Genomic DNA, 26915 nt, shown 5'->3' with positions numbered 1-26915 from the left:
AATGCCTTATGTAGATAGTTATATAGACGTAGTGTTAAGTTTAATTATTCTCAAGTATACTTCTCGCTAATGTGATCGTACAGTTTGATTAAGATAGATGTCGTCATTGTCAATTCAATTCTTCTCAGGTCGGGGGAATTCTGTGATTTCTTTCTTGTTGGATTTTTCATTGTCACTGCTTCAACCTGTAAGACATTCATTTTGTTCTCTGAAATGTTTCTGAGCGCCTTGAATTTGAAATTCGAAATCATTTGTCATAAATGTTAAGATGGTTTTAAGGTTGAAGGATATGTGGAGAAATTAACAGCATGATGTTATTGAAAACATTATTACCGCTGTCGGAGTTGGCTGGGAGTGGGCTGAGAGTAGACGGGACGCATGGCACTCAAACACCAAGGTTGATAATCGGGGTGAACTGGAATGCGGTTTTCACTTCGCGCCACACCTGTCATGACCTTATGCGACGCGCACGTTGTTGGTTCAAGGGACACAACTCTGCAACGCGAGTCGTGCTGCCTCAGATTACAGACGTATTTTAACACAGACTCCTCAGATGAAGCTAATTCCATTTGTATCCTGCATGTATAACTCAGGAATAACACAAAGACGCCAAGATGTGTATTTTTGTCAAATAGAAACCATACGTGTCCAGAAGATCAATGACAAATTGAATTAATTAAATGGCATGCCAAAAGACAACGCCCTTGAGAACTAGGATCCTAAACGCCTGCAGATAAACGCGCGGAATCAGGCGACCATCAACGCCCTGTGAGACAAGATGGCTGAATGAGATTCTTTGAGCCGGGTCAGCCATAGAACTACTTTCCTCTCGGACGCGTCTCTTTCTTTTTAATAGGGCGTATCAAATTAAAATCTGCTGATTTGGCGCTCTCTTCTCGAGCTATTTAATTCTGTCGATTGTGTTTTAAAGTCATTATTTCCATAGGGACAAAAATCAACGAAACAAAGTTATTTCATAACATTTTTGAATGTGATGAAATCGTCTTTCTTCGACATCAACAGATGGGACTGATTTATGCCTTTCACTTTGATGGGAAAACGCTACTTTCGTTTCTCTGTTAAAGTGGTGTAAATCCCCGGCGAGTTTGATTTATCAAAGCGGTTCGTGTGTTCTGAAGGTCCTTTATTATCGGTCAGTCTTCGCCATGGCAAATCAGCGACAAAGCGCGGGGTTCTCAAAGCAGGTCATGACTAAATTACTCGGTCTGGGTTGGTTTTATAATGAAACAAATGAGCAAAGCAACTCTTAATGTTGAGAATTATTCAATCAATATATTCAAGTGTGTTCCACTGGGCACTGATGACTGTGAAATACGCTTCTCTGCGCCTTGTGTTTGAGATATGAATCATGCTTTTTCGTAGCTTAAAATGATTTCAGAGAAACTGGTTATTCGGTTAATTAGAACCAAGACGTTTATTGCTGGGGTCTGCTCTGATGCAGATTAAACATAACGGGAATTGACAAAAATCGATTCACATGTGTCATTGTATTTTTTCAACGTAAGTTAACAATTGCCGGCTCGAGTTTGTTCTGGCATGTATTGCTCGATGGTGTCAAGCATGTTATATAACTAACCCCTTCTTAACGCCTAGCGAGATCATCGATGGACCTTTTTTGTGGAACCTTCAAATATATCATTCACCATCAAATATATCATTCACTATTCACTATTTACAGGACGTGAGGTTGTTTATTTCAACAGTTTCTTTACCTCTATCACGCCGAGCCAGCTTCACGTGTGAAGAAAGCCCAAAGCATTGCAATGCTTATTCATTTGTTGGGCCGATGTTTGCACCCATGGCTCAAGTTTTGAAGCACCACCGTTTTGACTTGCTGATTGACTAGTCCATGTATGTGCACATTACTTGACCATTGGAACTGGTCAGTGGAAGTTGTGACAAGCAGTCGTAAATATTCGAGCGATTATCACGCAAGCCTGTAGAAGATCGAATCTGGACCAGACAAACCAGTTGAAGATAACACAAGCAAAGATCACGATGACACACACACATCCAGGTGACTCTCTGTCCTGGAATCCACACGGACTAGATAGCAAGCGAGTCATCTGATTGGTTGATCATGACGGCCATTATTGTCTAGATGAATAAATAATACTGTATCAGTTGTCAAAGGAGTCGTTTCAATGGTTGGTTATTTGTCCGGATATGTTTGGGGCGGATCTACACTGAAACGTCGTACTAATTGTAATAAAGACGTTGTTCATCCATAGAACTTGTCTTTCTTCATTACACCAACTTCTAAATGCCACTGAAAGAAGTTAGTATTATCTCGTTACTTCGATTATTTCCTCGTTATTTTAAGCTTACTTCAAAGGTTCCAAATGCGCGTTCGGTTCCGAATTCAATTTAGTGTGGTTACATCTACAGGTAACCTAGCTCTACATTGAAAGCACAGTATGTTATCTTCTGATTACATTATTATAATATCTACCTGTGGGCATGTGAAAGTAATAATGCGTTTTCTAAGTCATGCCCTTGCATAGGGCACCCCTAAACAGAAATTCAAGTTTGCTTTTCTGAAGAATCCCGTGTGTGTTTTAATAGGTATCAGTGGCGGCAGATCACTAACAACAGGGCCCACTTGCACAAAGCGATCTTAGCGCTAAGACTATCGTAAGCCTATGTTAAAGTATGGGAGTTACGATCATCTTAGCGCTAAGATCGCTTTGTGCAAGTGGGCCCAGGACTGGCTGAGTTTATGCGTGATCGTACCCCTCTTGCACTGATCGACGTACGGGTTTTTGCCAAAGGCACGTAACACATGACAGGCGTCAAATAACGCCAACAGCGGACAGAGTCTCTCCTTCCTCGTAAGCGATGTAAAGGTGCTTTGCCTGGTATAAATAACGAAAGACAATATGACAGTAAACTGTCGTCATACTATTCATCATTTTTCGTTTCACAAGAGAAAACATTCTGGAGGTAATTTAACTTGCGCTAGTTTGTGCTCATATTTCGTTATTTACAAGAAACTTTGCCAGACAGTTCAGTATAACACTTATCTTTTCTTGCAGGTAAGGATGGCGTTTGTGTTTTTGCACTGAAGAGCACATGCATCATAACGGAACATTCCTCGTGAAGCATTATGGGAAGCTGCATACATTTTAAATTGCTTTTCAAAGAATTGCTTTTCGGTATGCTATTTTTCCGATTGGTAAATTGATATTGATGGGTGCATTGAGTTTTCATGTTGTGTTATTTTCACGAAGGTTAATTTGCGCATACATAAATTTTCTCATGCATGAAACGACTGAGTGAGGTGTGTTTTACGCCGCTTAGATGATTATTTAGTTATACTGCTGTGCCTCAGATAATTGTTGGAGGAACGTCCAGGGTCACGAGCAGACATTTACCCCCCAGGTGAAACCCGCGAGCGACCCGTGAAGATCCGGGGTAGAATAGGTCTTCAGCAAACCATGCTTGCCGAAAAAAGCGACTATGCTTGTCGTAAGAGGCGACTAACGGGATCGGGTGGTCAGGCTCGCTGACTTGGTTGATGCATGTCATCGTGTCTCAATTTCGTGGATTGACGCTCATGATGTCAATCACTGGGTTGTCTGGTCCAAACTCGATTATTTACAGACCGCCGTCATATAGCTGGATTATTGCTGAGTGCGGCGTTAAACAACAACCAACCAACCAAACAACCAAACAAACAAACAAACAAACAAACAAACAAACAAACAAAGGAAACCCTCGAGCACGGGCATAATGACAGGCCTTTGGGGTCTATCACGGATTCTAACACACGACCAGCTGCTCCTGGCCCGAATAAGGGGCGCAACCTTTCACGTTATAGTGGCGGCCCAGATCACCCGTAGAGGAACGTGCAAAGCGGAAGTGATTGAAGATGGTCGAGTGAGTTAGTGAATGAACGGAAGATGGTTAACGTCCCATCTGCATGTTTGAAAGACGTCGGAAACCTGTCAATAAAATCTCCACAAACTGACAATAGCTAATTCGTGGGCATCGACCCCGACCGTCATGGTGTGAAGTCATACTAGCGCAGCCAGACTAAGGACTTGTCACTTGTAGTGGCGACTAACCTACTTATATTTCCCTGCTACAGCTATTCCACGAAGGTCAAACGTTTGCTTTCATGGAAGCGAATGAACATTAGCTGGAAGCGCTCGTATATACGACCCCTACATGCAGGCGGTCAGAGACCATAGAATTAAGTATATAAATGGAATTATTTTATGGTCTCTGATATACGGTCTAACCACCCAGACGCAACTTCCGACTTGACAAATTCCATTACAGACTCGATATAGCACCATGATAAACTGCATACCACAACATACAAACAATTTGAACATGATCTTATTAAAAAAGTTCAGAACGTCCCAAATCCGTTTCGATTCTACCCGCACGGCCTTAAGATCGTATCTTAAATTCCAACAAACAAATCAAATACCACCTACTCCCACGCCGATATCTACCAGGACAATCCGCGCATATTTTTCTTCATGTATTAGAACAAAAATGTTTAAGCCCGTTGTGCTGAGGCTTGTAATAGGCCGTATACTGCATGTTTAGTCTACATGGTATTAATGTTTTCACGGGATCGTGTTTATAACTCCCAGGGAGTTCGCGCTGGAGAAGTATTCTTCAGCCTCGTCCTGTTACACATGATCAGCCAGCTGTTGTACGTCTAACCAAGACATGCGTTTGAAGCCATCCAGCCATTTTGTAATCAACGCTCACAAACATTCCACAGTCGGAAACTTTATTTTCTTATCCTGATTGTGCAACTCACTGCGTATTATAGAGCTGTATCTGCTTCTCAAACTACCGGGTGTCGTTTCTTAAACTACCGCGTGTAGGTTCTTAAACTACCGTTTCTTAAACTACCGCGTGTCGTTTCTTTAACTACCCCGTGTCGTTTCTTAAACTACCCTGTGTCGTTTCCTAAACTACCGCGTGTCGTTTCTAAAACTACCCCGTGTCGTTTCTTAAACTACCGTGTGTCGTTTCTTAAAATATCACGTGTCGTTTCTTAAACTACCGAGTGTCGTTTCTAAAACTACCGCGTGTCGTTTCTTAAACTACCGCATGTCGTTTCTTAAACAACCCTGTGTCGTTTCCTAACTACCGCGTGTCCTTCCTAAAACTACCGCGTGTCGTTTCTTAAACTACCGCGTGTCGTTTCTAAAACTACCGCGTGTCGTTTCTTAAAATACCGCGTGTCGTTTCTTAAACTACCGAGTGTCGTTTCTTAAACAACCCTGTGCCGTTTCTTAAACTACCGCGTGTCGGTTCTTAAACTACCCTGTGCCGTTTCTTAAACTACCCCGTGTCGGTTTTAAACTACCCTGTGTCGTTTCTAAAACTACCGCGTGTCGTTTCTAAAACTACCGCGTGTCGTTTCTTAAACTACCGCGTGTCGTTTCTTAAACTACCCTGTGTCGTTTCTTAAACTACCACGTGTCGTTTCTTAAACTACCGAGTGTCGTTTCTTAAACTACCCTGTGCCGTTTCTTAAACTACCCCGTGTCGTTTCTTAAACTACCCTGTGTCGTTTCCTAAACTACCGCGTGTCGTTTCTAAAACTACCCCGTGTCGTTTCTTAAACTACCGTCTGTCGTTTCTTAAAATATCACGTGTCGTTTCTTAAACTACCGAGTGTCGTTTCTAAAACTACCGCGTGTCGTTTCTTAAACTACCGCATGTCGTTTCTTAAACAACCCTGTGTCGTTTCCTAACTACCGCGTGTCGTTTCTTAAACTACCGCGTGTCGTTTCTAAAACTACCGCGTGTCGTTTCTTAAACTACCGCGTGTCGTTTCTAAAACTACCGCGTGTCGTTTCTTAAAATACCGCGTGTCGTTTCTTAAACTACCGAGTGTCGTTTCTTAAACAACCCTGTGCCGTTTCTTAAACTACCGCGTGTCGGTTCTTAAACTACCCTGTGCCGTTTCTTAAACTACCCCGTGTCGGTTTTAAACTACCCTGTGTCGTTTCTAAAACTACCGCGTGTCGTTTCTAAAACTACCGCGTGTCGTTTCTTAAACTACCGCGTGTCGTTTCTTAAACTACCCTGTGCCGTTTCTTAAACTACCGCGTGTCGGTTCTTAAACTACCACGTGTCGTTTCTTAAACTACCCTGTGCCGTTTCTTAAACTTCCGTGTGTCATTTCTTAAATGAGTGAATGAATGAGTGAGTGAGTGAGTGAGTGAGTCGTGTTTTACGGCTCTTTTGAACAGTATTTCTGTTATTTCACGGCGTGTCAGCTTGATGTGGAAGGAAAGCCCGAATTGTTGCAGATCTAGTTTATCGCTTTAGAGATAGTCCGTGACGAAGCATTATGAAGTCAAACCGGGATTCGAACCCACGATCATAAGTTCCTGGCAGGCAAAGGGACGTAACTCTACCCAGCCACCCATGCATCGGCATCTCGACATGCCTGTGGCATTACATCATACTCATTGACCTGTGTTCATTACTGATACCACATCTTCCTATTGCAGAGCTTCAATGAACCAAGAATCAAGAATCAAAAATTGTTATTGTACAGAACACCCTCGTAGGCCAGGGTACAAACTAGCTACATATGTGAAGGACTGCTTTTCTGAGACCCAGATACGTGGAATGCCGTTAGTCAGCTAAAGCCGGTGTGTTGATATGTTTATCTATTCTGGGCAACGACACATATCAAGATCGAGAGAGATATTGCAGTTAAGAGGTTCAGCTTTCAGCGATTATTCATGCCCTACGGTTTTGTAGTTTGTTTTATTTGTTTTAAATAAGTTTGTTTTGTTTGGTGAAACGTTTCCTTAAAGAGACGCCTGCCTCGATCGACTTGAAGCAAGAGCACAACTGTTTGTTTGTTGACTGAAATGAATGCTGTGTTTTTTATTATTGTTCATCAATCTATCAGTTAATGATTATCCTAATTGCCCACTGTCTCACTTTCCCATGTAACCCTTATTACAATACACGGATCTAGGATACACACGCCCTCGGTGGAGCCTAGTGTCGTAGGAAAAGGATTAGATTTCAGAGATGATTCATTTGGTTAAAAGCTGAATTATAAGTCTACATATAATTATCCTTATGAATATTAAGAGTAAAAATATTGATTTCGGATTCTCATTTTCTGAAAAAATCTTTGAATAACTAAGTTCTAACTTTAGCAAATTTAATTTCATATTTAGAAACTTACGGATGTTAAACATGCCAGGTCAACCTCTTCCAAATTTAAAGAATCGTCACAATTTCAAACGAAACACAAGGATGTCCTTCCACCAAATCCTAACAAAGATCCCCATTGTAGTCAGCTTTGGGTGGCAGTGTTTGTACTCCAACAGATGACGCAATGAGTATGTTGTGTGAACGTTTGCACAAGCACAGGGGGGGATGAGGAGGATTCGGACATTGTTCCTGGCTGTTGTCGGGAGTGCCGTCACAAACACCTGTACCCCAAGTCTGCGACGACGACAAGACTTCGGCATAACTCTGTTTCAGCTTTCATGTGTTAAACTGTCAGGTTTGTGTGAAAGGTTTATTTGTGGGATAGTTTGCTATGGAATGAGTAAGAACAAATATGTTTTAAAACAAACACGGATCAATGAGACATGATGAACATATTAACCTATAAATAACTGTAACAATTCTCTCCCGAATGCCACTGTAAACTTTGTTATTACTTCAAAGTGAGGGATGGAGGGGGATTTATAATTTCTTTAACTGAATATTGAATACAAGGCAAAATACATCCAGTATTGTCTCATGGCGTATGTCAATGTCTGTTGAAATAAAGGAACACTACACATTGCTGATGTATGAATTCAAGTCCTTCGGGAGCTTGTAAAGTGGCCCAACATGCCAGGCACCTGCTTTACTTTAAACATGGTGGTCGTATATGTCTTGATTTATCTTATTATCTTATCCGGATCATGACGTCATACTAGTGTCTCGTATGCCATACCTGGTCGGATGTTATATTTGGATGTTAGTGTACGTGTATTAGTATATAGTGTATATAACATGTATTCTATAATAAACATTATTCTCTCTTTCTTGTTTCAACTGCTGGAGGGATGCCCGTTGCCTTATACAGAGAAACTAGCGATCACTTATAGACACAGGTACTCCCTTCACCCTTCCCCTCCTATTTGTGTACACGTGTACCACGCGACGACTCTAACAGCACAAATACAGTAAGAATGAATAACATCATACACATACCCTGTCCAACATATATATAAATACAGTAACAACCCGCCTCACATCATACACATACCCCGTCCAACCAAAAACCCTGCCCCACACCATACATATACTATGTCCAACCAAACACCCGCCTCACACAGATATACACCTTGTCCAACCAAACACCTGCCTCACACCATACACCTTGTCCAACCAAACACCTGCCTCACACCAAACACCTTGTCCAACCAAAGACCTGCCTCACATCATACACCTTGTCCAACCAAACACCCTGCCTCAGACACCATACATATACTATGTCCAACCAAACACCCTGCCTTACACCATACACCTTGTCCAACCAAAAACCCTGCCTCACGTCATACATATACCTTGTCCAACCAAACACCCTGCCTCGGGCACCATACATATACTATGTCCAACCAAACACCCTGCCTTACACCATACACCTTGTCCAACCAAACACCCTGCCTCAGGCACCATACATATACTATGTCCAACCAAACACCCTGCCTCACACCATACACCTTGTCCAACCAAACACCTGCCTCACACCATACACCTTGTCCAACCAAACACCTGCCTCACACCATACACCTTGTCCAACCAAACACCTGCCTCACGACATACACCTTGTCCAACCAAACACCTGCCTCACACCATACACCTTGTCCAACCAAACACCCGCCTCACACCAAACATACACCTTGTCCAACCAAAAACCTGCCTCACATCATACACCTTGTCCAACCAAACACCCTGCCTCACACCATACACCTTGTCCAACCAAACACCTGCCTCACACCATACACCTTGTCCAACCAAACACCTGCCTCAGTCACCATGCACCTTGTCCAACCAAACACCTGCCTCACACCATACACCTTGTCCAACCAAACACCTGCCTCACACCATACACCTTGTCCAACCAAACACCTGCCTCACACCATACACCTTGTCCAACCAAACACCTGCCTCAGTCACCATACACCTTGTCCAACCAAAAACCTGCCTCACATCATACACCTTGTCCAACCAAACACCCTGCCTCACACCATACACCTTGTCCAACCAAACACCTGCCTCACACCATACACCTTGTCCAACCAAACACCTGCCTCAGTCACCATGCACCTTGTCCAACCAAACATCTGCCTCACACCATACACCTTGTCCAACCAAACACCCTGCCTCACACCATACACCTTGTCCAACCAAACACCTGCCTCACACCATACACCTTGTCCAACCAAACACCTGCCTCACACCATACACCTTGTCCATCCGAACACCTGTCTCAGTCACCATACACCTTGTCCATCCAAACACCTGCCTCACACCATACACCTTGTCCAACCGAACACCTGCCTCACACCATACACCTTGTCCAACCAAACACCTGCCTCAGTCACCATGCACCTTGTCCAACCAAACACCTGCCTCACACCATACACCTTGTCCAACCAAACACCTGTCTCAGTCACCATACACCTTGTCCATCCAAACACCTGCCTCACACCATACACCTTGTCCAACCAAACACCTGCCTCACATCATACACCTTGTCCAACCAAACACCTGTCTCAGTCACCATACACCTTGTCCAACCAAACACCTGCCTCACATCATACACATTGTCCAACCAAACACCTGCCTCAGTCACCATACACCTTGTCCATCCAAACACCTGCCTCACACCATACACCTTGTCCAACCGAACACCTGCCTCACACCATACACCTTGTCCAACCAAACACCTGCCTCACACCATACACCTTGTCCAACCAAACACCCTGCCTCAGGCACCATACATATACTATGCCCATCCAAACACCTGCCTCACATCATACACCTTGTCCAACCAAACACCTGCCTCACACCATACACCTTGTCCAACCAAACACCTGCCTCACACCATACACCTTGTCCAACCAAACACCCTGCCTCACACCATACACCTTATCCAACCAAACACCCTGCCTCACACCATACACCTTGTCCAACCAAACACCTGCCTCACACCATACACCTTGTCCAACCAAACACCCTGCCTCACACCATACACCTTGTCCAACCAAACACCCTGCCTCACACCATACACCTTGTCCAACCAAACACCTGCCTCACATCATACACCTTGTCCAACCAAACACCTGCCTCACACCATACACCTTGTCCAACCAAACACCCTGCCTCACACCATACACCTTGTCCAACCGAACACCCTGCCTCACACCATACACCTTGTCCAACCAAAAACCTGCCTCACATCATACACCTTGTCCATCCAAACACCTGCCTCACACCATACACCTTGTCCAACCAAAAACCTGCCTCACACCATACACCTTGTCCAACCAAACACCTGCCTCACACCATACACCTTGTCCAACCAAACACCTGCCTCACACCATACACCTTGTCCAACCAAACACCTGCTTCACACCATACACCTTGTCCAACCAAACACCTGCCTCACATCATACACCTTGTCCAACCAAACACCTGCCTCAGTCACCATGCACCTTGTCCAACCAAACACCTGCCTCACACCATACACCTTGTCCAACCAAACACCTGCTTCACACCATACACCTTGTCCAACCAAACACCTGCCTCACATCATACACCTTGTCCAACCAAACACCTGCCTCACACCATACACCTTGTCCAACCAAACACCTGCCTCACACCATACACCTTGTCCAACCAAACACCTGCCTCACACCATACACCTTGTCCAACCAAACACCTGCTTCACACCATACACCTTGTCCAACCAAACACCTGCCTCACATCATACACCTTGTCCAACCAAACACCTGCCTCAGTCACCATGCACCTTGTCCAACCAAACACCTGCCTCACACCATACACCTTGTCCAACCAAACACCTGCTTCACACCATACACCTTGTCCAACCAAACACCTGCTTCACACCATACACCTTGTCCAACCAAACACCCTGCCTCACGACATACACCTTGTCCAACCAAAAACCTGCCTCACATCATACACCTTGTCCAACCAAACACCTGCTTCACACCATACACCTTGCCCAACCAAACACCCAGACTCACACCATACACCTTGTCCAACCAAAAACCTGCCTCACATCATACACATTGTCCAACCAAACACCTGCTTCACACAATACACCTTGTCCAACCAAACACCCTGCCTCACGACATACACCTTGTCCAACCAAACACCCTGCCTCACACCATACACCTTGTCCAACCAAACACCTGCCTCAAACCAAACATACACCTTGTCCAACCAAACACCCTGCCTCACGACATACACCTTGTCCAACCAAACACCTGCCTCAAACCAAACATACACCTTGTCCAACCAAACACCTGCCTCACGACATACATATACTATGCCCAACCAAACACCTGCCTCACACCATACACCTTGTCCAACCAAACACCCTGCCTCAAACCACACACACACACCTTTTCCAACCAAACACCTGCCTCACGACAAACATATACTATGCCCAACCAAACACCTGCCTCAAACCATACATCTTGTCAATCACTGGATTGCCTTGTCCAGACTAGATTATTTTAGTCCATCACAAGACATCTAGCCACTGGCTGGTTTTCTCACAGAGTTTGATGATAATTACTTTACTGTGGCCTAATGTCTTGAATATTAGTAGTGTGATAACTTGGAATAAACAGTCAAATAATTATTTGACATAGGTTTCAAGTTCATCTTTCTTATTTCTTTGCATAAAAAGAATAAAAATGACAATAAAATCTGCAAGTCAATCTGTCTTGATTGATACTACAGCTTCATCACTTTGATCAATGATAAAGCATGATTCTCACCACATCATTAAACCATTAAACCATATTGTCTTAAGCCAGTTATCAGCATGCAAGAAATGGCATTTCCCTGTATGGAACATGATGGCAGCTGGAGTCATTCTACTTATTTCCATTAATGTTTTCTAGATAGCTGAAACACAAACACAGATCGTCTGGGGGGAGTCTGGGAACACAGGACACTGAACTCGCATGCCACACATCACATGACAGCCACCAGATGGCGCTCCACACTCATCACTGTTGCATGCTGGGAATACTTTCTAAAAGTTCAAAAATAAACATGGCTTGAAACGGAATATTTTTTCCATGGATAAAAAAATGAAAATTCCTATGTGCACTGAATTTGTTTCCTAAAATAATACGGCTGACTATGCTTGTTGATGACAAGGATGCACAACAGGACGAAGTTCCAAAATAAAATCACTTCATATTTTCTAAATAGATGTTTGAAACTGCATTTCTCAGAACCTCACTGTGAGTAAAATATCAATAAGCTTTTATAATTTCATAATATGACACTAAAATCAAATCTAAAAAATTCAAAAAATGTTTTTCAAAACCATAAAAGTCATCAAAATGAAATATTTTGAGCAATTCGAAACAGAATAACTGGTTTGGCTAAAACACTCGTGTTAGGCGGAAACGGTAATATCCTACTAGTGCCTTCCTGTCTGCCTTGTCCAGGCTCCAACTTTCTCAGCAGAAGGGGGTACGTCAGCCAAGGTTATGGCCTATAACATACCGTATTCGACGTATTAAGCGCCCCGCTCTAATAAGCGCCCACAGCGATATTTGCTGATATATTGGCTAGTGAACAATCCCAATTAGCACCCCTTCCGATTGATCAATGTACAAAAGACTCATTTATTCGCGTATAATACGCACTCGTGAGTTATATGCACCCTTAATTATGGGCAATTAAATTCTGGAAAAATATATCTATCGTATATAAACATTTCAGGCTGTCAGCATAAACCACAAAATTTATCTTTCAACTCTCTTTTTTCCATCAAAATACTATTCTAATAACAGCCCCCTATTTCTAATTTTGAGAGCGCCCTGGGCGCTTATCACGTCGAATACGGTATTGACTTTGCTCTGAACCAACAGCGAATGTTAATGAACACCAAACGCTTGTCTCAATGGAAAATATTGTTATTTCATTTCTTAAATAAAGATATACACAATTTTGTACAAAATATGAGGATGACATTTAGTTCAAACATCTCACGGGCAGGTCATGCAGAGAACAAAATAACGAAGGTAAAAAACAGCATGCAATGGAAATCAGCTTCTTATAGAGTCATGGCAGTCACTGGCAATGTGTCTCTATTTACCTCTCCTTAATAATCATTGATGATGTATTCTTGAACATTTCGATTAAATCTACTTAAAATATAAATTGATATTTCTTCATCAATATCATGTCGGAAATTGGCAGTACGAGTATATTTATATATAAATTCATAAGTTTCATATCTAATAGCAATTTGTTAAAATTGCCAAATATTGATCCATACAAACGGCAACACTGTTTTTTTTTAAGATGATGTATATGTTTTCATCAGTTTGATCATGTAGGACATGATTCCTGAGGTAGTGAGGCGGTCATACAGTGCTCCACTTCTTACCACATGAAATACACATTAACAAGATTCTTCAAATTCATATCATTACTTCTGAGTATATGTCAGTCCAATTCCCTAGTTTCCATGACAACCACTGAACCGAACCTTCATGCAATGGTCACTTGGAGACATTCATCTGCACACTCAGGCCAAACCATCTTGTTTTTTATTATTTTATGGATTATTTTTCCACTATGCAGAGATCCAGAAGAACAAATTAATACTAGGATCATGTCTGATTTGACGTTAACGATCTTCAAAGATAAAAGTAAACAAAGATTTTAACACCACAAAAGATATCAAAAGAATTTTGTAATACTATTATTTTTTCAAATTTAGAAACATTTGTCCTTATGGACAAAACAGTTTTGAACAACATCCTCATTAACAAGTGGTCCATTAAGAGGTCCTTTAACAAGTGGTCCATTAACAAGTGGTCCATTCTTAATAAGCAAAACAGGGCGAAGGTTTGGCAGAGATATGATCAATAAATGTCAGAGGTCTTACCCAGTGACCTACTGAATATTTTCAACATGCATGTTAACCCTTCTGCCTTCATGTTGATGCAAAGGCAAAAGAGTTACTCGCACAACACAATAGAACATTATGCAACAGTTTCACTTCTAAAACGCCAAGCTTAGAACACAATCACTATACTTGGCTGCAGAGTCCTTGCCCCTGATCGGAGTCGTTAGACGACGTTTCTTGTGATGACGTTAATGAATAATTAGCTGAATCCCGCCTCCCAATATCCCCCTTCTTCACTGATAAGTGGAGCGGTCTTGGAAAGAGGTATTCTGATTTGTCCAATGGAGGGTAGCCATTCTTTGCCCGTTTTTTCAAGCTGTTATCAGGACTGTCCGTTGTCCCATTAACAAGATGCCTGCTTGAATTGGGCAAGGGAAGAATGTCATTTGACATACTACTGACACCAGACGTGCTAGTCCTCTTGGAGTCATCACTGTTACAGGACGAGTTTCTCTTACATCTGTTAAGAGAGTCCAGATTGTCCAGATGAATATCATTCAGTTTCAGAGACACCTCCCCAATCTCACTTTCCACCAACCCCTTCCTCTTCGACAAGCTGCTGCTGTCTACATGTCCATTGGAAGAACTGTGGCTGGATTTCTTCTCCAGAGAGTTTGTGGTTGGGAACATGGACTTACTCTGTTCCTTGTAATTATTAGCAGTCCTTGAAGATTCCTTGACCTTGTCCCGGAATGAAGACATTAATGTCGGGAGAGGCTCAGAGATGGATGTAGAAGGAGCTTCCTCTGATGATGTTGATAAATTATTTACATTGCTGTAATACTCCCCACACTTATTTCTAATACTGTTTCTGTACTCTCGAGACATGTTGTTGTCGGTTCCGCTGTTCATCCTCCGCAGAACACCGTCCCCTCCGGACCTTTTGTCCTCGCCATTATGGACATCCACTGTGACATTCATCATCTTCGCTTCTGGAGTTGTCCGCCCATTTACTGCGCCCCTGCCCCTAATTCTACCATCCTCGGACGATGCGTTGCTGCGAACAGATTCGTCAAATGTAACTCTCTGTCCTCCATTACGCCTGTTTTTGGATTTTCTCATGGCGCCTCCATTGGCTGGTTGATCCATGTCGGATAATGGATTTTCGGTTAGGTTCATGTTGTCCGAGTTGTCCGTTCCATCTTCTGATGGCATGTCATCAGTTCCTTCTGTGGAAAGAGCTTCCAAATATCCCGGAGGGGACTCGCGTTGTCGGTTCCGACTAGGTGGTCGCTCTTTGTGGAGTTCATGCAACTCCATGTTGTTTGTCTCAAATGATGGGTTCTTCATCACATGACCATTCTCGGCGGAGTTGATCATAAACACGGGCTGCCCAAGAGGAACATAGTCAAGGATTCGGAACCTCCACTGCTGCTTTATTGTCAGCCCGAACCAAAGAACAATCCAGAACACCATATAACACACCTCACAGACCACACAGGCCAAGACTAGACCGTCTTTGGTCACGCGATACACACTGACCAAATCATATAATATCGGGCCTTTACACACGGCAAAGAATATCAGAGCAGCCATTGCACAAGAATGAGGAATATAGCCCTGGCACCCGCTGTGAACTATGACAGTCTGTTTGACATAAGTCTCCGAGTTATGTTTTCGTTCGATGATTTTGAACTTTTCCTGGAAGTAGTGTGCGCCATATTTAAACACTGTCATGGTGGACAGAATCATGATGATTCCGCCGATGACGTACAGGGCAATAATTGCGGCACATCCAAGCGACAGATGAACATTCTGGTAAAGCTGAAGGTTGTAGGAGACTTTGTACAAGACGGAGAAGCCGCAATAACCGAACACAGAGGTCAAGGACATGAAGAACATCTGAAAAGCAAAGATGGCTGTGAGGACCTTGTTCGTGAACCAAAACACGGAGGAGTATCTGATGGAGAAGGTGATGAGGGCGGCAGCGAAGTTGACGAAGGCCACGGTGAGGGAGTATTTGTTGGTCCAGCCCCAGGGAGGGGGGCGAGGCGTGGGAATGACGAGCAGGGTCTCGTTGTGGGCCTGTGTGATGTTGATGCTGCTCTTCACGTCACTCATGTGGGCTCTCTCCGGCATGAACAGGAAGTCCATGTCACTGGTCCACACAGCATCTGGAAAAAGAGAATAGAGCAGGTTAGTGATCTTTGGATCAAATGAAAGCTCTGAAAAAAACATTTTCTCCTCCGAAGCTCATTTTCAATAGCCAGGTTTCTAAACAAATCTCTTTTTCTTTTCTTGGTAAGTAATTGAACAAAAAATAAAAAAAATTGATATTCTCACGATTAATAATGTAAGACAATTTTGTACAAGACAAAACCAGAATTATTAATTGCTTCCAAAACAATTTCATTTACATGGCATGCTTGATATATCATATGGCTATGTTGAACATTTGTAAACTCAGCATCAACATGCTGCATATGACGTATCCAGTGTCCAAACTTTCACATGATTAATCTTAACACATTTTGGACTTGACGAAAGGATCCTGATTCAGAGAATCGGGGATTCAAACCAGCATGTAGTGAAGTGAATCCCAGTAGCTAAGGGAGGCAACTCGACTAGACCACTATCAAGTGCCTCCATACATGTTTACAGACCCAAGTGCTGCAGCCAATCTTCATTTCAGTTGCTCTTGACACCAAGCCTGGAGGCAATGGAAGCACACACTTCAATGATATCACCAGTCATACTGTTTTATATATAAATAGCTGACATCACAGCCAAGCCACACTACCCATAGTATCTAGACGTAAGAAAATAATGTTATTCCATTCACTGTATTGATCCAAAATAAACCTCGCTCAAAGATGCATTCATTCATAAAATATATTTTCATACCAAACAATCAGCAGCTCTTCTCCCCCACCCAAACTCCCCGTCTGCCATGGCAGCCATGTTGGATTGTCATGAAGTCAAATAATTCAAGGAAATGAGTGTCTTAGGAGACTAGGGGTGTTGTCAAGCTGTCGCAAAGGTATTGCAATAGCTGTATCTATATGGCAATAGTATCGCATTCTCTCTCATAATACTATTGGAATTAAGGAAATGGCTACAGTTTCCCTACTGACATCCCAATTATGATAAGCAAATGGGGATGCAGCAGAAGAATTAATCGCTCACTTAGAATTCAACCATGACTTTGGAAACTAATCATTTCAGATCGGTCAATCAGTTGTTTCAAATCCAAATAATCACTTCCCACTGACAGGACGTCCACATTACCATGGAAACTAATATTTATAGAAACGTACATTCTCAATCATTTTTGGTAGGCATTTTCAAATAATGATATGTATGATGCGAAAGAATTAATCACAAACGTCTCACTAACCCCATCTTTCAAGCAAGAGATGTAGATATAGATACATACAGTTCAAATGTTGTTTGCGAGTGCAGCAATGAAAGGTTTTTCTCATTTACAAACAAACATACACGTCCAAAATGATTTACATGTTTAGCTGTGGCTCTGGTGCACAAACAGCTCTAATAACTATCTTAAAAAACACTCAACATACATCAAAAGATTGTGCTCAACACACTGCATTTAATACAAGATAAAACACATCCAAGTATTCCCTCTTCTGATAAAGAAGGGTCATAGATATACAAAAATATTTCCTTCATTCTTCAGAGTGACAGTTTCCAACAAACTGCTTATTTGTAGTAGAGATCTGTTCACCAGATGATGGCGCTCCGCGGAATCAAAGAGAATTAATATGCTCATTTGAGGTGGTCTCATTGAAGGAGATTTACAGTCATCAGTTCGGTCTGGGTTCAAAAGACACATTATTCTAATTTGAAACCTTGGTAAATCCTTACCCTGTCAACAAGATGGAACTAGTTAACAGGGATTGTACTGAGAGGTAGGTGTCGGGAAACCTTAAGGATTTGGAAAGAAAATTGGAATGCCATTTTGCACAATTCACAAAAAGACTGCCAATCTCGTTAAAATCAGAACTCGGTTTCGCTACAGCTAAACAAACATCTGAGTACATCCAGGTTATGTCAGAAAGACCATCAGGAACTTTGACCGACCAATCAGAAGTCGGGATGTGACTCTGAATACAGAAACGGCAGCCGAAATCTTTGCAAGGCCAACAGGTGGCTGATAGTATGAGCACTCAAACCTGTGGAGCCATGACACACTGAGCCACCCATTCCCCAGTCAGCTCTTGGACATGTACTTGAACTGGGAATGTATTCCAGCTCAGAATCGGGTCGAACATGGAGGGATACACTTTGTGGGAGGTCCTTTAACACAAGGTATCAATTAATCACCACCAGTGTCATCCACTAGGCTCTGCAGACCATCAACATAGATTTACAGAAAGTTTTAATCATCTGAAAATAATACGTCTGCATAATCTCCCAAAACGGAAACATCCTCACCGTGATTGATGAGATTGTTCGACTTATTGCCAACAGACTTTCTAGATTGAGAGTTTTCTATTTCCGTAAACTCTCAAACAAACATTCTTAAAGTAAACTAGATACAGCAAATGTAAAACAGGCTTAATTAGAAAACACTTTAGTAGAATCGTGATGAGGTTAAAGTGTCTTCCAGTGTGATAGATGCTGAAGCAGACGGCTACCAGCAGACGGCTAATTATGACCTGCTGCTGTTGGTGCATCCAACTAATGACATAACGAGAGACACACTCTACTCTTCATCAATGACCTACACTCTTGTGTGAACTACCTTAACGATTCTGAAACAATTATAGTGAAATCCTTAAAGAGCATCTTAAAGAGGTGTTACTAGAATTTCAAGTTGTTGAATGTAGAGATTTCCTATGATTGATACAAGGTGTCCAAGACTTGCAGGACTTATCACAGAAGCAGTTATGGACGTTGGTTCTGCAGGAGAGCAGCACCATTGGTGCCAATAAATAATGCATGACATGTGCTGGGATTCCTGTAGGAGTCTTGGAGGAATCAGCTGATGATTAATGCTTGTAGTGAGTGTCACAATTTGGTAGGAAGTTGTAACAGTTTGAGTATTGTAAATAAACAAAAATAAATATAACAAGTGCAAAAGTGAGCGTGGCTCACTAATACCCCCGACCCACCTAGTGTGTCAGTAGTTACAAATTAAATAGCTAGGATAGGGTTAGGGTTTGAAAAATTCATACAAAAATGGAAAATTAATTAAAAATTATTTTTCTTTTGACTGCACCCCTCCATATGACACAGATTATATGTACTAAGTTTGAGATGAATCCACTGAATAGTTTAAGAGGAATCGCACGGACAAAGTTTTCGGACGGAATGTCCAAACCTCTTGCCAGCCATATTTTCAAACCTTGACAAGGTGGGTTTTGGTGCCTTCATTTATTTGAAGAAAAATCTGAACATAAGTGGTCATTCCTTAACTTCAAGTTATCTGTACCTAACTGACACTGTGAATGACCTTTTGAACTATTTGTCCAAACACTGGTGGTTTTTGTAAAGTGTATAACTGTACAACCGGCATCCACTCATCAATCAGTCAGCTGGTGAACCACGCGTAATTAGCTGTTGTATTAAAGTACCGGTAAATTCAGTTCCGTGGTCGCTGGTTTGGGAACTTTGAAACTGATGGAACTGCTAGGACCTGTAGCAAATTGGGTTGTGGATCAAACATGTGTTGTTGTGTGCACATTGTAGCAATGTAGTGAGACGATACACTTCTCAATAGTCACAACAACATCTGCATTGTAAGGTAACAATAAGATAACTATCTCATAAGTAAGGTTAAGATACTTATCTGAATAGTAGGGTTGCAATACCTATCTGAATAGTAAGGGTTGGGTACCTTTTTCAAGAGTAAGGTTGTGATTCCTATTTCAATTAAAAGGCTTGGTACCTATTTCAAGAGTAAGGTTGTGATTCCTATTTCAATTAAAAGGCTTGGTACCTATTTCAATAGTAAGGTTTGGGTATGTATGTCAATAGTAAGGTTTAGGTACCTATTTCAATCGTAAGGTTTAGGTACCTATTTCAATAGTAAGGTTTGCGTACCTATTTCAACAGTAAGGTTTGGGTACCTATTTCAATAGCAGGGCTTGGGTTCCTATTTCAATAGTAGGGTTGTGACACATTCAGAGCCACCTTCAAGTGTCTCAGTGCAATCTAAACTGACCATCCTGAAGAAAAATGAATAGAAGTAGCTGGAAAACTTGAAAATTGTAAAGCTTATGTTTTGCACCATGTAAATTCTTTCCCCCTAATGCAAGCTCATTAAACAGATACTCAAGGTAGTTCTAAACTACAGAACATTGAGGGAGGGGAGGGGGGGGGGGGGGGAGGGGGAGAGAGACACAAATCTAATAACCAAATTCAAGTACTTCTCAAGATCTGAAAGTAGTTCTCCTGGTCTGCTTCACACAGTGGGTGGGAAGATGAGTGAGAGATTGAGTGTCTGGGTGGGTGGGTGTATGAGTGTGTGGGTGTGGAGTCGGCGAGTAAGTGAGTGTTGAGTGAGTGAGTGGGTGGGAAGATGAGTGAGTGAGTGAGTGAGTGTCTGGGTGGATGAGTGTGGAGTCGGCGAGTGAGTGAGTGTGGAGTGAGTGAGTGTGGAGTGAGTGAGTGTGGAGTTAGTGAGTGAGTGAGTGAGTGAGTGAGTGTGTGTGTGTGTTCGTGTGTGTGTGAAGTTGATAGATGAAGTTGTTTGGATGCTGGTGCTGGTGCTGGTGCTGGTGCTGGTGATGGTGGGGTGTGTGTTTTACATCATAATGTCGCAGGTGGTACAATTTGATGGGGTGGTTATGGGTGGCAACTATTCACTGGTGCACTTTGCCTTCAAACCCAATACATTTCATTCCCTATCTGGACTTACTTTTTATAAATAGTCCTCAACATCTGCTTTTAAATCTACAAACTGACACGGGTAACATTTAATCATGTAGTGAATCTTGCTTACCTGTCCCAGGTACCCAGGTAACATGGCTGAGATGTAATCAGACCGGAGATGCCAAAATAACGCCTCTAATCCAGCAGCCTATGTGTCATCCTGTTCCTACAGCTCCATTACTAACTTTCTCTATCACCAAGTTTTTAGTCTCAGCAAATATTGGGCAATGACGAGCAAGCCTCACTAAAAACATGGACCTCCAACAGCGAAGAGTTATCTTACCCAGCATGCCACATGTTTCTCTGCCAATCTCATTAACCCTACTGAGCTAAAAGCCCAGCCTACTAAGCAGCAATTAATACAATTTTATTTTGTTCATAATTTCTAATTTCCAGATTATTACAGTATGACTACTCGAGTGAGTGAGTGAGTGAGTGAGTGAGTGGTTGGGTGAGTGAGTGAGTGAGTGAGTGAGTGAGTGAGTGAGTGAGTGAGTGAGTGAGTGAGTGAGTGAGCGAGCGAGCGGGTGAGCGAGTGAGCGAGTGAGTGAGTTGACAGCCTTTAAATAATTGAGTCTGGACCAGACAATCCAGTGATCATTATTGTGAACAATGATAGATGCCATCGGGGTAAAATGACACTCTATCAACCAAGTCACCGAGCCAGACCACCCAATCCATTTTTAGCCTCTTACAACCAGCATAGGTTACTGGGGACCTATTCTAACCCCGAATCCCCATGGGGAAATACAGACAAGACATAACCCCTACATGGCAATTGCCTTTTCAGAAAGCTAAATATATTCCTCTCAACTGAGACCAAAAACATTTTCTTTCTGATATTTGGAAATTATCTGTGACTCAATCCTTTCCATTTCGGGAAAGCTCCTCCAACATTCATCCATAAAGAGTAGTTTGTTTGTTTGTCAGCAATATTCCAGCTATATGATAGCGGTCTGTAAATAATCATGTCTGGACCAGACAATCCAGTGATTGACATCATGAGCATCGATCTAAGCGATTGGAATACAATAACATGCATCAACCAAGTCAGTGAGCCTGACCACTTAATCCCATTAGTCGCCCCTTACGACAAGCATAGTCTCCTTTTATGGCAAGCATGGGTTGCTGAAGACCTTTTCCAGATCTTCACTCGTCGACGCTGGAAGAGGGGGGCATAATATTTATTGATTGATCTCGCTTATTTTTGTCCTAACTTTTTAACCCTGGTTACTGCTCCAATTGTTCATCGACAGTATCATCTTCCTTGGTTGTGTTGATTCCCTGATGCCAGTACTGGTTGTCAGATGAGAGACACTGTGACATAAGGTCACGCATGTTTTCTGTGTCGTAAACTGCAAAACACACATACCAGTCATGATATACCACTTCCTGTTCAACAGTAAAATCTGCACAATCTAAATGGTAGACTATCTAACGTAGCAACTTGTTAAACAAATACACTCCTTGATGGATTACTTTCATAACAGGATCTTAGTACACATTATTTGGAAACAAAATAGCCCAGGATTCCCACTCGCAGCCAGACTAAACAGTGCCTGGCATGATACCTGTAGCCAAACAGCCACATTTCCACTGCTGGCCTCCAGTTACTTCACTAAACACTCGCTACAAGCAACAACTACCTGGCCAGGTACAGGCATGAAGGTGCGGGGCAGGTGGAGACTCGGGGGCGGGGAGCTGGTGGAGGAGGGGGGGCACTGGAAGCTAGAAGGGACCTCAGGGAGGGACCATTGGGAAGGTGTGGCACGTGGCGGTGCTTGGAAGACCTCAAGGGGGGAGGGGGGACCTCAGGGAGGGACCATTGGGAAGGTGTGCGCGTGGCGGTGCTTGGAAGACCACAAGGGGGATGGGGGACCTCATGGAGGAACCATTGGGAAGGTGTGGTGTGTGGGGGTGCTTGGAAGACCACAAGGGGGAGGGGGGACCTCAGGGAGGGACCATTGGGAAGGTGTGGTGTGTGGGGGTGCTTGGAAGACCACAAGGGGGGACCTCAGGGAGGGACCATTGGGAAGGTGTGGTGCGTGGCGGTGCTTGGATTAATGGCATTATTACAATCAGAACATTATAACATAACTTATGAAGTCCATTTGAAAATATCCGTAGAACTTCCACATCTTTCAATCCTACTTTCTTTACAAGTCAGTTATTGGATACCTTCATATATTAATACCTCACTTCTGAGGGCATCAAGAACACAAAAAGACAGCTGAGTGCACATTTCTTCAGCTTGTGACTCATGTACAATGTCTTAGTTTTTGGTTCATTGTTTTTTCAGATTCCGCCAAACCATGTTATGCAAGTTTGTAAACAAGCCACATTCATCAGGAAGGATGCAGACTTCGACAGCCAGATGGAAATGGCATCAGGTCTAACATCTTTACATATGTGATGTGGAGTTGGAGCGAGCTTGGCACCAAATGTTCTGTGCAATATTTGATTGTGTTACAAGTCATGCAACTAACAGCGTCACTGGATTCTGGCGCTGATGGAGATACGAGGAGGCAGGTGGGTTTCTGGAGTTAAATATGGCAGAACATCTGAAAATATACCTAATCAGAACCTGTAGGATTAGATACAGTGTGCATGTTTGTGGATTGTTGGAGGTTGGGGTTTTGGTAACAGGTGGATGTTTATGTTGAGTTGCAATACACCATAACAAACACAGCACATTGTTTACAAGTGGAGCAGTCTTGTACAGCGCAATCTGATGCGCGAGCTGGCGAGGACTTGTTATGGCCTGGATATGAAACCATTTGTCCATTATCTCACAGAATAGATATGATGCTAGGAGTGAGTGAGTGAGTATGGCTTTACGTCGCTTTTAGCAATACTCTAGCAATGTTACGGCAGGGGACACCAGAAATGCGCTTCACACATTGTACCCATGTCTGGTCGATGTATCTCCTCTTGCCTCCAGTCATGCACCAACAGTAGCATTCACCAGGCCAAGTAGACTGACATTCAGTCCCAGAAATAAACTTCTCATTTAAAAATATATATCTACAAAATTAAAAAAATGAAATCCTAATCGAGCCCTTAAAACAATCCTTAATTTTAGAGCTGAAGCAATCAAGACTTGCAAAACCATTCTAGACTTGAGTTTGACTCCTTTTTTAATTTATTCTCTTGGGTCTGGCAGACTACAGGCCCAGCAATCTAGTCAGATTCACTGAGTGTGTGGTTGGTTGATGGATTGACTGTTTATAAATTGTTTCTTGGTTTTCTGGAAGAAGCAAAAATGATGATAATTTACCTTTTCTTGCTTCATCTCTAGCATGGTATAAGAGATGTTTATTCGGAGACCCTTATCAGGAGTGAATTTAAAGTGATCTGCACTTGTCATATAAAATGATTTGTTTTGCTTGTTTCTTCTTTCTTTAACGCCACCTTCAGTAATATTACAGCTATATGACAGTGATCTGTAAATAACCAAGTCTGGACCAGACAATCCAGTGATTGACATCATGAGCTTGGATCCGCACCATTGGGATCGATGACACGCATCAAGTCAGCGAGCCTGACCATCCAATCCCAATGTTTGTCCAGAATTCATTTGTGAGGAATTCCGCCTTGTGGACGTTCTTATTGGGTTGTTTACATATAGATAAAGGAACATAATTTGTTCATGCAAACATTTCTTCAAGAAAACCCTGCTTGTATGTCTGAGGTTGTCAGTGTGTCTTTGATTTGACAATGTGTAAAATGTATAAAAACAACACAAAGAATTATCAGGAAAAGTAAAACTAGAGTTTGGAACATAATTTAGAAGAAAAAAGAGAATGACACCCCAAACTTTTAGAAACAGATTCTAAATCCAATCTTCAACTTTAATACTATTTATTGTAAAAAGGGTTTTTACACAATCTTCCAAAAAACAACAAATCTGTTTTTCATGACAGCACTGCATAACATAGTTTAAACTGAATCAATAAAATCCATTTGAAATCCCTCACAGATTTAAACGTAAACTAAGTTCCTAAATGCCGTAACAAGAAAACGTTGATTGCACCATTAAAGGGAATTCCTTGTTCATATCCAAGTGTATTCCCTGGTTACCATGCCGACTCGTTACTCTCCAGTGAAGGCTATACCCTCCTCTTAACCAGACTCCCCTGTACAGACGAACATGGGATGATGGACTCAACTACTGGCCATGTCTAAAGGCATTCAGCAACAACATCACGTAAATACACAGACCCTAAGTGTTCACACGTCAGAGTCAAGATACAAGCAGAACGACCACTTCTACAGCACAATTATTGGAAATTACAATTAATTGGTCTGGGATTAAACATATTCCCGTCACGTCAGACTTTGTCTAGTTGGAAGGATCGGAGTTATGTACAGATGAGTGATGATAAATAAAGTCTGGATGGTGTGTCTTTCCTTCACACCTCACTTGCCAATTTCACATCCTTGGTGTGTTAGGTTCAGAGATGGACGATGGAGATACTGATGACTGGACCCGGTGATGGGCATCAAATCACTGGATCCTGACATGACTAAGGTAGACAACTCTGCAGACCTGGATGTCAAATAAAGTCTGGATGGTTTGTCTTGTACTTTCCTCCTCTACACCTTCCATATCCTTGATGCGTAAGGTTCAGAGATTGTTGATGGAGATACTGATAATCTGGGATTCAATGCATTATCACTGGATTCTGACACAACTAAGGCAGACAACTCTGCACACCTTGATACAAGTCTTATAAAGAGGACTTAGCAAGAGGCAGTAGACCTGTGACCTTATTTCACGCTAGTTGCCAACTCAGCAGTGCGTAGTACAGGATGAATCATCGCCCAATAAATATACAATAACATCGCGTCAGTGTTTTTTTACCTAAAGAATAAGCTCATGAAAGTCTAACAATAAACACGGACAGACAAAAGTGTCTGGATCGAGTAACAGTAGGTGACCTTACATCGGTATAAATGTGTCAGAACATGGCAACAGTGATTAACCATACACACAGGTCTGTATAAAAACGCTAGAACTTTATAACAGTGAATGACTATACACAGTAGTCTGTCATACAGACCCTGAAACAAATATATCCAATAATGTTTGGCAAGTCTAGATAACTGCAGTATCTGAAAATGAAGAAGGTCTCGGGACTCCTTTTTATTAAATTTTTATTAAGATAATTTAACAACTGTTTTATTTCTGTAATCTATATACACTGGCATATAGATTTTCAGTCTGTCTGTGTCCCAGACCCGAGAGAATAAATAAAAAAAGAGTTAAAAAACCCTAGAAATCTAGAATAATTGGGCAAGTCTAGACTGACTCAGCTCTGAAATTAAGCATTGTTCTGGGCTCCATTCTGTTTTTATTTTTTTTATTTTTTTGTAGATATATATGTTTAAATAAGATAATTTCTTTATGGAACTTAATGATAGTCTATGTATGAGAAGTTGAAATGCCAGAACTTCATAACAGTGAACGACTATACATGCCTCTGTTGAGGATTGTGGTTGACATATGGACTCACTTTAAGGGGTGGTGATCTTAGTTTAATTCTGGAAGTGGGGCTGTCTTGCGAACCATGATCAAAGCTGTTGTAACACACACCGGTCAGGTGAGAGATTGTTACAAGTAGGCAGGTGTGTACTACTGAAAACAGGTGATGGTCTCTGACCTTGTTCTTATGTCATCGGTATCTATTTATCACATAAGCATTATGTGATTCACAATTTGTCGATTTCTACAAATTAATATGAACTATTTGCTCTTTTTCAAAATTTTATATTTGTTTTGTATTTTCATGTTAAACATAATAATGAGAAACTGTTGCATTTCAGTCACCTTAGGGCTTTGCAGCAGGAGTCAGGGAGTGTT

At 42.1% G+C, this 26915-nt stretch overlaps 1 protein-coding gene across 1 annotated transcript in view; it reads right to left on the bottom strand.

Annotated features, from left to right (window-relative positions):
• Positions 1-26915, bottom strand: part of LOC124113423 — a 158781-nt gene that overhangs the window by 8902 nt on the left and 122964 nt on the right. Inside the window, exon 3 of the mRNA XM_046473768.2 lies at positions 14345-16329. Within this exon, the coding sequence (XP_046329724.1) occupies positions 14345-16329 (1985 nt within the window). The remainder of the gene's footprint in view (positions 1-14344; positions 16330-26915) is intronic.

Source organism: Haliotis rufescens, unplaced genomic scaffold (genome assembly GCF_023055435.1).
Source record: "Haliotis rufescens isolate VD_foot unplaced genomic scaffold, xgHalRufe1.0.p SCAF_27, whole genome shotgun sequence".
Lineage (NCBI taxonomy): Eukaryota > Metazoa > Mollusca > Gastropoda > Lepetellida > Haliotidae > Haliotis > Haliotis rufescens.
The sequence above is the reverse complement of the archived record's forward strand: the minus strand, read 5'-3'. Positions and strand labels throughout refer to the sequence as shown.